This window comes from Schistocerca nitens, chromosome 2 (assembly GCF_023898315.1).
Source record: "Schistocerca nitens isolate TAMUIC-IGC-003100 chromosome 2, iqSchNite1.1, whole genome shotgun sequence".
In the NCBI taxonomy this organism is placed as follows: Eukaryota; Metazoa; Arthropoda; class Insecta; order Orthoptera; family Acrididae; genus Schistocerca; species Schistocerca nitens.
Genome location: NC_064615.1, coordinates 380,467,636 through 380,481,082, shown reverse-complemented (window position 1 = coordinate 380,481,082; position 13,447 = coordinate 380,467,636). Strand labels below are relative to the sequence as shown.

At 43.7% G+C, this 13,447-nt stretch overlaps 1 protein-coding gene across 7 annotated transcripts in view; it reads left to right on the top strand.

Annotated features, from left to right (window-relative positions):
• The window catches only part of LOC126236207 (lysophosphatidylserine lipase ABHD12), a 103,087-nt gene that overhangs the window by 23,025 nt on the left and 66,615 nt on the right, over positions 1 to 13,447 (top strand). For all 7 annotated transcript variants that reach the window (XM_049945324.1, XM_049945326.1, XM_049945322.1 and 4 more), the window contains one exon: positions 12,153 to 12,271. In XM_049945324.1, coding sequence (XP_049801281.1) covers positions 12,153 to 12,271 — 119 coding nt within the window. The remainder of the gene's footprint in view (positions 1 to 12,152; positions 12,272 to 13,447) is intronic.

The following is a 13,447-nucleotide window of genomic DNA, read 5'->3' as shown; positions in this document are numbered from 1 at the left end:
AAACGGATACAGTTATTCATATAATTGTTCCCTTCTTCAAGTTTTCAGGAGTTTTTGTTTCCTTCCAAACAGCTGCCATGATGCTGTACAGTTTGCCTCCTCTATTCCATTTGGTTTCAGCAAATCATCAAAATATGATCTTCACAGTTCTTTTAGGTCTTCCTCCTTACCTCCCTCATTCCCATCTTCCTCAACCATTTTTACATTCTCTGCCATCCCTCTTCTCCAATTTCTTTATTGTAACATACAGTAATTGCTTATTTCCTTTACTATCATATTCCACATGTATATTTTTTCATCCACTTTCTCTTTTGCTTCACGACAACTTTTTGTACCTCCCTCTTTTCTACTTAATATTCTCTGCTTGCTTCTGATGTCCTTTGTGGAAACTATACTCCAAATGCCTTCTTCCTATTCCTCAAACCCAATCCTTTAACTTCATAATTCTGCCAAGGTGCTCATTGTATCTCCTTCTATGACTGGATCTTCCACACAACTTGTCTGTCACTTCTACCAGTGTGTTCTGAAATCTTCTCCATTCTTTTTTGTCATTTTGTAGCTCACCCAGTGGGATTTTAATTATATTTTCCTCTGATAGTGTTTCTTCATTTCTGCTTCTTTTACTGGCCATACTCTTATTTACCAATCTTGGTTTACTGCTCATTTTCTCTCCTTCACTTCTCTGATGTTCATTACTAACATCCTAATGATTGCTGTCTAAGGCCTCTGATGGTCTTACCTTGTCATCTGGTGTGATCATCATTATTTCAACATCTGTTGACATATAAGGTGTCCAGTGAAGGAGTCTTTGATTTCAAAATTAAATTTCTCAATAACTAAGATAGACAGACAGCCAAGGGCAACGAATGTACTATTTATTGTGAAAGCTGTAAGAATTTTATACAGAAGTTTTGAAATAGTTTGAAAAGCACTGGCACTGTAATCGCAATGTATAGTGCCTATAAATAAGTATGCCACAGCTGGGAGCAGTCAGTTCCACCATTGAAACATGAAAGGAGGTTAGTGTACTGCAGGAAGAGGTTGAAATCATGTGTTCCATTGAACAATGTGGTTTTGGTGCAGTATTCAGACACCATTTAATGTTACAAAAGTCACCCAGGGTGAAAATCATTCGCCAGCTCTTTGTCAAATTTCAACCAACGGATGGTGTTGCTAATAATCTGGCTGAGAATGTTGGCCCCAGACAAAACTGTAGTTACTCCAGAAAACATTGCTACAGTTTCTGGAATTTCAATATTCAACAAAATTCAGGGAAATCCATCTGAAGAATTGCAGCAGAGACTATTTGAAGCATTCCACCACACAGAAAATACTGGGATGGAGCTGGCACATGTTTCTGTTCAAAATCCAAAGCTACCAGGTCCAATCTGTATAAGCTGTGTGATAGAGGGCTGGCTTTGCAAACGAGAGTCTTACAATGATTGATAATGAAGGCTTTTCTGTACCTGAATGGAGTTGCGAGAAAATAAAACTGGCGATTTTGGGGTTTCAGAAATCCCCATTTGTGTGAAACGAAACCACTGTGTTCTCCCCAAGTCACTGTTAGGACTGTGGTATGCTGCAGAGGCATTGTTGGCCCCTTTTTTTTTCACGTGAGAAATGATCACTAATGTATATTACATTTCAGTTTTGGTACAATGTGTCACCACATAGCTAGTGTTGAAGGACCAACTGGGCATTGATTGGTTTATGCAAGATTAGGTCAGACCAGATTGCACCAAACAGGTATTTTGCTTCCTTGATGAATACTTTGGGAATAGAGTCATTGCATTCGATTATTGGAAATTTACTGGTACAAGGATGGGCTGACCTCCATATTCACCCGATCTGACCCCCGTGTGAATACTTTTTGTGGAGCACATTGAAAGACACCAGTCTACTGGAACCATTCACCTACATTGGACGAGCTTGAATTGGCGATTTGTGTGGCATCTGAGTCCATTTTCACTGACAAGGGGAAGGCCTCAGACATGACCAACCGATTTGGCTCAAATTTGGCTGGTCACTTGTGTACAACCTAAAATGAAGGAACCTAAGATATTTTGGGTCAACACCCCCACGTTTTTGAGAAAATCACCCCTAAAGTTTCTGATGAGCAATTAACTCAAAATTGGTGGGATTGATACATAATTGTAAATAGAGCATTTTTCATCATCAGGTAAAGGGTCCGAAAACGCATACTTTCCCAGAAATCGAGGAAAGAAACTTTTACAACTGTCACTTCTGTACCCGCATGGTAAATGCTTTTCGCCGGCAGCACCTTCAGCACCATGGCCAAGGTAACTGGCTGGGAATCGGAGAACCCGGGTCAAATCTTGAAGAAACCTAGTGGATGTTCTTCTTTTTATTTGTGTTTTTCCATATCTCAATTGATACGGATAGGATGGTTAATAAGGTAAGTAATTCAATAAGGAATGATGATAATAAGGTAGGCAAATAAATTTCTCAAACCTCTTGGGATAGTAAACACCTAAAATGGTACTCCAGCTCACTTTACAATGACTCTTCCAGTCACTGTTACGTGTTCTCACTTTTCTTTGAACAACTAGATGGATGGTACTTGTCATATAAATATTTGAAACAAATACACTCAAGGCACCAATAACATCTAATGAATGCAATCTATCGACAGCTACACTGTTCCTTCCGAAGAGTCGGCGGAAAACAAACTTGGTTTACATTTAAAAATATGTCTTTAATGGGAATTAATTTTGATGCGTACCACACATACGATATCATTGCCCGAAAAATCGGTGCTGAAAGTTGGTTATGAATTATGCTGTGAATAGTTATTGCATCCGTGTGGTTGTGCAATTCCCACTGGGTTTCCAGAAGCAAACTGCAATTCTGAAGCCTGGAAATAAAGTTTTTAACATGGCAATAGAAATAAACATCACACGGCTGGCACACAGGTGTGCAGTTCGGTGGTATTACTTTTACTGTGCACGTCGGCTGACCCTCGCCATCTATAAACATTATGTCATATATTGTAGTATTAATTTGTCCAGTCCAGGAATCCAATATTAGACAAAACTTATCAGAAACGTATGGTTTTAAAACATTCTCAAGAAATGTTTTGTAAATCACATTCGTCAGCTTCCTGGATCTGAAGCAGGTAATTTAAACTTTTTTCAACGAGTCAGTTAAACGATTGACCTCTTCTATAACCTGAGGACCAGATGTAACATTCGTTTCTTGTAAACACAGGAAAACCTTAGGCAACACTTTTCCAGAGGCTGTGATGGGATGTTGCACTATGTACGAATGTGTTAGTTTGTTTTTACTACCAACTGTGAAAAGGGTTCATTTTTGTCCCTTATGCAATAATGTGCGTCGAATGTTCACCCAATACTCGCATCCTGTTTGATTGGTGTTGGTCACGTAACCATGATTAAAACTGGTCATAAGTGACACTGTTTGCGTGCTGAAAAGAGCCGCCACTTTCTGCATATCTTGTATATTTGTACCTCCTTATGAGAGACATATTTAGTGACATGCTGTTGACGAATTTTATGCTCCGATTTGAAATTTCTTACCCAAGATAATGATGCAGCAAATTCAAAATCCTTGTTGGCCGTATATTGAAGTGCTGTACCTGCAGCCCACTCCTGAAGTATTCTTGCTGTTACATTCTCATTACGACAACGAGATTCGACAAATCGGTGGTATGTCCATTTATTTATCACCTGGTATTTGTCATATCTTCTCCCTCCTTTAACCATATCACTTTCCCACAATTTCAAGTCGTCCTTCCTTTTCAGGGCTGTTGTTGCTCCATTCTTTTGCAGTGTTTGTATTCCAATTTGGATGATTCCTGGCTAGTGTTACCACCTTTACTTTTACTTCAAGGGATATAGTGCCACAGTTCAATTGTTTAGTAACTGGTTTGTAATACTCATCGGGAACGGATGAAGCACATATTCCCAGTGACGTGGAGATTTCCAAAGTGTTATGACCATTTTGCGATTAACTAGTTGGGATATCTACCACTGAATCACTTCCTGTCCCCCCCCCCTCCCCTCCCCCCAGGGGGTCCACAACTCTTTTGTGGATACGTGCGTAGCGAGCACGGGACCCCGAGCTAATGTGGCCTTCCTTCCTTTCCGGGCTGCATACCTTCCTTTTCCGCATCCTTCCCTATCCCCCATCTTCGCCCCCCCACCCCTCACCTCTGGCTCTTTCCTTCCCTTTCCCCCCCTCTGGGAGTATGGTTTGTGCCTACGTCCGGAGACGGATGCTCGTAAATGTAACGCATTCTTCGCCTTCTCTGTATGTCTTCATCCTTCCTTTGTCCTTCTCTTTTCCTTACCTCTTCTCTTTACGCTTTTCTCCGCTGCGGCGTTTTGAGACCTCTCTTCTTTCCTTTCCCTTTCTTTGTTTTTCCCTTTCTCTTTCTTCCTCCCTGTGCGTGTCTGAAGGCCGACCCATGCATTTTCCTGCGTAGCTGGTGACGGGGTAACGCGTAATTCCCCGCCCTGGGCAGACAGGTAGGACACGTACGTACCCCCTGGTAATGGCCAGGCCCAGGGAGGGGTGATTACCCGAGCTGATACCTTCCGAAAGTGCCGATTGGTCCCTCCGTCCGTTTGTCGGGAGGTGTGACCTGAGGTGTGAACAATCACCTAAGGCGGGAGTGCCCTCAGAGAGGGCCCCCACAAGGGAGGAGCGCGCCATCGGAGACGCCGGTAATCATGGGGGATTCTTCCGCAATGGTTTCCTCATCTTCCACTATGTCTGCTCACAAGCGTAAGTTCACTGAGTCTCAGCCACAGACAGTTCTTCCATCGTTGCCACAGTTCCTTGTTGTTTCTCGGTCTGACGAAGGTCACGACTTCTCTACGGTCAACCCTTTCATTATTCAGAAAGGTGTCGACGCAATTGCAGGTCCTGTAAAGTCTTGTTCCAGATTACGGAATGGCACCTTGTTGTTAGAAACAGTCAGTGCCCTCCAGGCACAAAAATTGCTGTGTACTTCACTGCTCCACACCTTCCCTGTCCGGGTTGAAGCGCACCACACTTTAAATTCCTCACGTGGAGTCGTTTATAAACGCTCCCTCGACGGATTGTCTGACGAAGACATTCAGCACTACATGTCTGACCAGGGCGTAACGGCTGTTCATAGAGTTATGAAAAGGGTTGACACGAACATCATTCCAACCCGCACTGTCTTGACAAAGTTCAACTCCCATCAAAAATCAAAGCAGGCTATGAGATAATTTCCGTTCGCCCTTACGTCCCAAACCCTATGCGTTGCTATCGGTGTCAGTGGTTCAATCACACCAGCCAGTCCTGTTCCAATCCGGCCAAATGTGTTACGTGTGTCAAGGATGCCCATGAGGGTGCTTGTCCACCTCCATCCCCTCATTGCATCAACTGTATGGGTGACCACACTGCTTCCTCTCGAGATTGCCCCATTTTTAAAGACGAAAAGCTCATCCAGGAAATCAGAGTGAAGGAAAAGGTGTCGACCTTTGCTGCTCGAAAATTATTCGCCAGTCGACAGCCCACTATGCCTCAGACAGGAAAATACAACACTGTCCTTGCTTCTCCTCGGCCAACAAAGGAGGCGGCCACGCAGACTTGCGACCTCACCTTTAGTGACACGGTCGTCAGATCGGCCAGTGCAAAGATCACCCGTTCAACCTCACGACTTTCGCCTGCCCACTCTATGGCTCACCCTTCATCGGGCTCTGCTAAATCTCGAGCCCAAAAGTCAGATACCAAGACTTCGAAAAAAGAGCATACTCGTGAAGATTTTTTACGTACCCCAACTTCACAACAATTGGTTCCTCCTTCATCTAAATATCATGTTTCCAAGAAGGCTAATAAGAAACCCAGTTCATCTCCTTCTCCGCCAAGGCGTGTCTCACCTACAGCACCACCTGGCGGAAATCGCCCTCGGCCGTCTTCTGTGTCGCCGAGGCGCGCTGCTGGTGGCTGATCAACCGGCCGATCGCTGGTGGCAGGTGCTGCTCCTGAACAACCTATGGATCAGGATCTTCTGCCTTCGGCTGAATGCCATTCCATGCTGTCGGTCGCAAGCTCTGAGCAGTCGTTAAGTTGACGGCAACCTTGGTCACATTCCTCCATTTTCTGTTCACCCTATGTCCATTATCCACTGGAATATCCGCGGCATTCGAGCCAATCGGGATGAATTATCGATCCTCTTACGATCCTACTCGCCGGTCATCTTCTGTCTTCAGGAAACAAAGCTGCGTCCCCATGACCGCTTTGTTCTCCCCCATTTTCAGTCCGTCCGATTTGATCTCCCCTCTGTTGAAGGCACTCCAGCCCATGGAGGACTCATGATTCTTCTCCATGATACTCTGCATTATCACCCAATCCCCTTAAACACTTCCTTCCAAGCTGTCGTTGTTCGTCTTTCCCTTTCTGGATATAACTTTTCTCTTTGTACTGTATACATTTCATCGTCCACACCAATGGCATGAGCTGATCTCTTTTATCTTCTTGGTCAGCTTCCACCCCCCTATTTGCTGGTTGGGGACTTCAATGCCCACCACCCGCTTTGGGGATCTCCACATCCTTGTCCACGTGGCTCACTATTGATAGAAGTCTTCCACCAAGTGGATCTAGTTTGCCTCAACACTGGGGTCCCTACATTTTTGTCTGCCTCCACGACAAATTTCTCTCATTTGGACCTTTCGGTCGGTACTGTTCCGCTAGCTCGGCGCTTCGAATGGTTCGCTCTTGATGATACACACTCGAGTGACCACTTTCCATGTGTCCTTAGACTGCAGCCTCAACTGCCATGTATGCGCCCGCAACGCTGGAAGTTTGCCCAAGCCGATTGGACACTTTTTTCGTCTCTAGCGACATTCGATGTCAGTCACTTTCCTAGCGTCGACGATGAGGTCACACATATTACAGACGTTATTCTTACAGCTGCGGAACGTTCAATACCACGCACCTCCGCATTGCCCCAGCGCCCCCCAGTTCCTTGGTGGAACGAGGCATGCCGTGACGCAATACGTGAGCATCGACGTGCTCTTCGCATTTTCCGCCACCATCCTACTTTGGCAAACTGTATCCGCTATAAGCAGTTCCGTGCGCGATGCCGTCATGTCATCCGCGATAGCAATAAGGCAAGCTTGAAATTCTTTACTAGCTCATTTAACAACTTCACTCCCTCCTCGGAAGTTTGGAGTCGGATTCGACGGTTATCTGGCGCCCCTAGTTTCTCCCCGGTCTCTGGGCTCACTGTCGCGCATGATACGTTAGTGGACCCCGTCGCAATTTCTAACTCATTGGGTCAACACTTTGCTGAGATTTCGAGCTCTTCAAATTACCCGCCAGCGTTTCTCCTGAAGAAACGTGCAGCGGAAGTGCAACCTCTTGCTTTCTCCTCTTAAAATCGCGAAAGCTATAATACTGTTTTCTCCATGCGGGAGCTCCTACATGCTCTCTCTCTTCTTCTCACTCCTCCGCCCCAGGACCGGATGGCATCCACATCCAAATGTTGCTGCATTTATCAACCCATAGTCTGCGTTACCTCCTTCGCCTTTATAATCGAATTTGGACCGACAGTACTTTTCCCAGACGATGGCGGGAAGCTATTGTCGTTCCTGTTCCGAATCCTGGAAAGGACAAACATCTCCCCTCTAGCTATCGCCCCATTTCTCTCACGAGTAGTGTATGTAAGGTTTTGGAGCGTATGGTGAATTGCCATTTAGCTTGGTGGCTGGAGTTCCGCAGTCTTTTAACACCTGCCAAATGCGGTTTCCGAAAGCATCGTTCAGCAGTTGACCATCTTGTTGCTCTCTCCGCTTATATCATGAACAATTTTCTCCGGAAACGCCAAACAGTAGCAATATTTTTTGATCTGGAGAGAGCATACGATACCTGTTGGAGGACAGGCATCTTCCGCACACTGTTCTCTTGGGGCTTTCGAGGTCTGCTGCCCCTTTTTCTTCGTGAATTTATGGCAGAGCGCACATTTAGAGTGCGGGTGAACACTGCTCTCTCCCGTACTTTCTCCCAAGAAAACGGGGTACCCCAGGGCTCCGTGCTAAGTGTTGTACTGTTTGCCATTGCCATCAATCCAATTATGGATTGTCTCCTTCCTCTTTGTGGACGATTTTGCGATCTACTACAGCTCTCAACGGACCAGCCCTCTTGAACGACGTCTTCAAGGATGTCTCGATTGCCTCCACTCTTGGAGCATCGAAACCGGCTTCCACTTTTCTCCCAGTAAGACCGTTTGTGTTAATTTTTGGCGACGTAAGGAGTTTCTTCCACCCTCCTTACATCTAGGACCTGTCAACCTTCCGTTTTCGGACATCGCTAAATTCTTGGGTCTTATGTTTGACAGAAAACTGTGCTGGTCCTCCCACATTTCCTATCTTTCGGCTCACTGTCTGCGATCCCTCAACACCCTCCGTGTCCTGAATGGTACCTCTTGGGGAGCGGACCAAGTGGTCCTTCTCCGCCTCTATCGCGCCTTAGTGCGCTCGAAATTGGACTATGGAAGCATAGTCTACTCCTTTGCTCGGCCGTCTATTCTTCGGCGTCTCGACTCTATCCACCACCGTGGATTATGTTTAGTGTCTGGCACTTTTTACACCAGCCCTGTGGAAAGCCTTTATGCTGAGACTGCTGAACCTCCGCTGTCCAATCGGCGAGCTGTCCTTCTGAGTCGTTATGCTAGCCTTCTGTCTTCCATGCCTGCTAATCCAGCCCATGACATTTTTTTCGACGCCTCCTTGGATGTAGGGAATGCAGGCCGCCCTTCCTCCCTACTACCACCAGGAGTCCGCTTCCGTCAGCTGCTCCATTCTCTTTCCTTCCGCTTTCCTAAATCTTCTTGACAACTTGGGGTACAGCACTGCCTTGGCTCCGTCCCCGGATCTGCCTGCTCCGTGACCTTTGTCAATTTTCCAAGGATGGTATCCCTTCACTTGTTTATCGTCGGGCATTTGCTGCTCTATGTGCACAAATGAAGGAAGCCACATTTATTTACACTGATGGCTCGAAAACATCGTTAGGTGTAGGGAGTGCCTATATTGTTGGCGACACCCCAAATCGATTTCGGCTTCCCGACCAGTGTTCGGTCTATACTGCGGAGCTTTACGCTGTTCTCCAGGCTGTCCAATACATCCGCCGCCTTCAGCGGATACAGTATGTTACCTGTTCAGATTCTCTCAGCTCTCTCCTCAGTCTCCAAGCTCTCTACCCTGTCCACCCTCTGGTCCACCGGATTCAGGACTGTCTGCGCTTGCTCCACCTGGGGGGCGTCTCGGTGGCGTTCCTCTGGCTCCCAGGACACGTAGATATCTGTGGAAATGAGGTGGCCGATATAGTGGCCAAGGCTGCAGTCTCTCTTCTTCGGCCAGCTATTCGATCGATTCCCTTCGCCGATCTACGGAGCGTTTTATGTCGTCGTGTTGTTCTTTTATGGTATGCACATTGGTCGACACTTCCCCGTAATAAATTGCGGGACGTGAAAGCTCTTCCCTGTGCTTGTACCTCTTCCTCCCGAACGCGTCGTCGGGAGGAGGTAATTTTAACTAGACTTCGGATAGGGCACTGTCTTTTTAGCCATTGACATCTTTTAAGCGGCGATCCTCCCCCACTCTGTCCCCACTGCTCTCAGCTGTGGACAGTAAGACACCTTTTAATTGAGTGCCCCTATTTTACTCTGTTACGCGCCCGTCTACAGCTGTCGCCTGATATATCGTCCATTTTAGCAGATGACACGCACTCGGCCGATCGCGTTCTCGAGTTTATTAGTGCCAGTGAGATGACGTCAGTCATTTGAAGCTTTTTTTGGGGACAACCAACCCCTTTCTGTAGTGGATTTTTAAGCTTTCCTTCTGTTTTCAGTTTCTCCAATTTTTTGAGTTTCGTTCCCATTGCTGCTGGTTTCCATTTTCGTTTTTTACTGTTTCCTAAGTCACGGACCGGGCGCTAATGACCATAGCAGTTTTGCGCCCTAAAAAAAAAAAAAAGAACTTCCTGTTCCATCTTCATGGTATAGTACTTCAGTATCAGCAAAAGTCATTTCGTTCATCAGCTCCAAAAATTGTTCAACGATAGCTGCTCCTATCAGTCTGGAATGCTGAGAAATAGAACTGCCTGCTTCCGGTAGTGCATTGATAATTGAATCTATCTTGTAACACTTTTACAAACCAAAACACAGCATCGGTAACTTCGCACTTGCCATCATCTGTGACAGGCTCCCAACTATATATTACAGCGCTAGTCGTAGGGTGTACATTCTCCATTATTCAGATTATGCACCTGAAGGATATGACACAACGAACAATAACTAGTTACTACGGCGTAAACAGACGAGCTAATTACTACAAACTACATACAGTACTCATCATATGTTACTTAGGGAAGAACACTATATTAATTCACAATACGTATTTCATTCGGCGCATAAGCGATGGAAAAATCACTACGTGTATCCGCGAGGTTCGCAGCAGCCTATTGATGGAAAAAAAGTCTTTCCGATTGACTTCTATAAGGCTCGTGCTTGGACACCTTCACTCTTCCAGGTTCACAGCTATGATATGACGAAGAGGCAACCAGGACAACATAACTCTCCCAGTGTGCATTCTTTCCCATGTGTTGCGTGGTTGGCTATCTGTGATCCCTCATGAGGAATTTGCAGCACTCTTACTCAGAATTGTTTTCATGTGACAAGGCTTAAAAGTTTAATACTTTACTAACTCATGGCATTTGGGAAATTAGTTAGCCTACCTTATTATTATCATTCCTTATTGATTTACTTACCATATTAAACCTCCTATCCCTATCAATTGAGATATGGAAAAATACAAATGAAAAGAATGACATCAGCTAGGTTTCTTCGACATTCGAACCCAGGTTTTCCGATTCCCAGCCAGTTACCTTGGCCGCTGCGCTATCGGCGAAAAGCGTATACCATGTGGGTACAGAAGCGGCAGTTGTAAAAGTTTTTCCTCGATTTCTGGAAAAATGTGTGTTTATGGACCCCATACCTGATGATGAAAAATGCTCTATTTACAATTATCTATTGATCCCTTCAATTTTGAGTTGGTTGCTCGTCATAACCTTTTGGGGTGATTTCCTCAAAATTGTGGGGGTGTTGACCCAAAATATCTTAGTCCTTTGTGTTGGGTTGTACACCTGCCAAATTTGACCCGAATCGGTTGGCCGTGTCTGAGGCCTTCCCCTTGTGAGACACTACAGGACTTGATGGCAAATTTCTTGCTCATTTGTAGCACCTCTATACTATGAGTCATGGACGTTTTGAAAAAATTTGAAGTGGCTGCGAAGACTGCTTGCAGAGGATGAATTCATTTAAGCCCACTAATACTGTATGAGCTGCACACTGTGCAGTGCCATGTGTTACAGCTTTTGGAACTATTTCAAAACTTACATATAAAATTCTTATAGCATTCACAGTAAATATACCATTCATTGCTCTTGTCTTTTTATCTTAGTATTTTGAAATATTTAATTTTGAAATCAGGGACTCCTTCTCTGGACACCCTGTAATAATCAACAGCAGACCTGAAGTGAAATGCTGTCATCTTGTTTGCTGTGATAAACAGTTTACGGGCCACTGTTGCACCAAAAACGTACCTGGGGCATTCGTTAAGAGTTGGTAATGACGTAAGCACCATTGTATTTGTTTGATTGTCTACCCTGCCATCTGAAAAGCTACAAACTAGCAGAGCATTTTTACAAGTTAGAATACTCATGCAACTCCTTTTGTGTTTACGGTTGCCTGTACAATTAAGATCTACTCATTAATCAAGCTTTGCAGCACGGTAACTAAAACTGTACACTGACTTTCATATGAGGCAAATACTATGTGAAAGGCTGCAGAGTTCACAAGATCCAGCATGGATAAAATTACATTAAAAGATACTGTTATATTGGATATGTAGCATAAAGTCAAGTGAGGACAGTGTGGCATAATAAATGCATACTTTAGTTGTTTCACTGCTACTGGATTTTGTTATTACATTGTAGGCAGAAGATAAGAACAGGGGAAAAAAAAAGAAAAACCAAAAGAAAGAAAATGTAATAGTAGTATCATCAGAACTTTCTTTGTCTGAATATTTTTTTTTAAAGTTAAATTTTGTCTGTTATATTTGTTTTTCTCTTTTTTTTTTCAGAATTGTCTTGACGACGCTGAAGATATTTCTAGCAGTGTTGCTTTTTATATACATTGTTGTACCATTCGTCTTCAGATACACGTATGCTTTACAGAGGACAATGATATTCCTTAATTTTGGTATGTATATTTTTTTTTATATGGCATGTCCTATATACAGCTTGTGGTTTTATACTTCAAATTTTCATGCCATTTGAACATACATGGTGAATCGTCTAAGATATAACACCTCTGTTATTTCGTAAAGAGTTCCAGATATCGAAACAAGGTTTTCTTTTTCTACTATTGATAGTATCCTGAGTAACAATGCTCTGAACTGTGGTATCAATTTAGTCATTTAAACAAGTATTCCCCCCCCCCCTCCCAAAGTGAAACCGTATACTTTTCGTAACTCTTTTCAGTAGCTTTTGGAAAGACTGTTACAGTGATGTAGTGCCTGTTAATACTGACATTGAAACCTTTTGCAAATCTGAGAAATGTATTAAAATTCGAAAGTAATGTGGCCAGAGTTGGCTATTGTGGTGTAAATACCTCCAGGCAGAGTTCTCATGCCAGGCTCCGTCGTTATATGTGACAAGACAGTCCTATGCTACTAAGATAAAACATTGTTTTCTATACAACATAGATACAGGGTCACCTATGATTTTTTTGTGTATGGGTCTATGGCATATGTTATCTTCTGGGGCATCAGATGGAGCTTGGAACAACTGGGTCAAATGTGTATACGTTTCCTGATTCCTGTGATAATAAATATAGTTACATCAGGCAGTTTTCCATGCATTTTTATATGCTGCTTACTTGTCAAAACCCAAACAAATGTCGGTTATTCATTCTTCATAATGGTAAACAGCCCTATTAACAGAAAAAAACTACTGTATTAACTTTCTTAGATTTGAAAAAAGTGATAAAGACACTGGCTTGTTGATGTTCAAGTTACCTGTTCGCACTAGTGCTACTAATCTGTGCAAGTGACTGGTGTGACAGGGCATGTCATTCTAGATGGCAAAAATAAAATTCTGTGATTTTTGTGAATGAGGGGGTCCAAAAATGTGCCTTTTGATGCATAATATCCTAATTTTAAAGATTTTTCTGTATTGATAAATAGTTAGCTTGGTAAATTTGCACTTGATTATAATTTATATTGAAATTTCCAGCAAAAGGGTGTAAATTTATGTAAATTCTCCAAAAATTTGCTCAAAAAGTGGTTTAATGAACTCAAATAATTTTCTGTGTGTTCTGTCTTTGTTATCAAACACTGAAAACACTTTGTAAAAAATGTAAAAAGCTTCAGTCAAT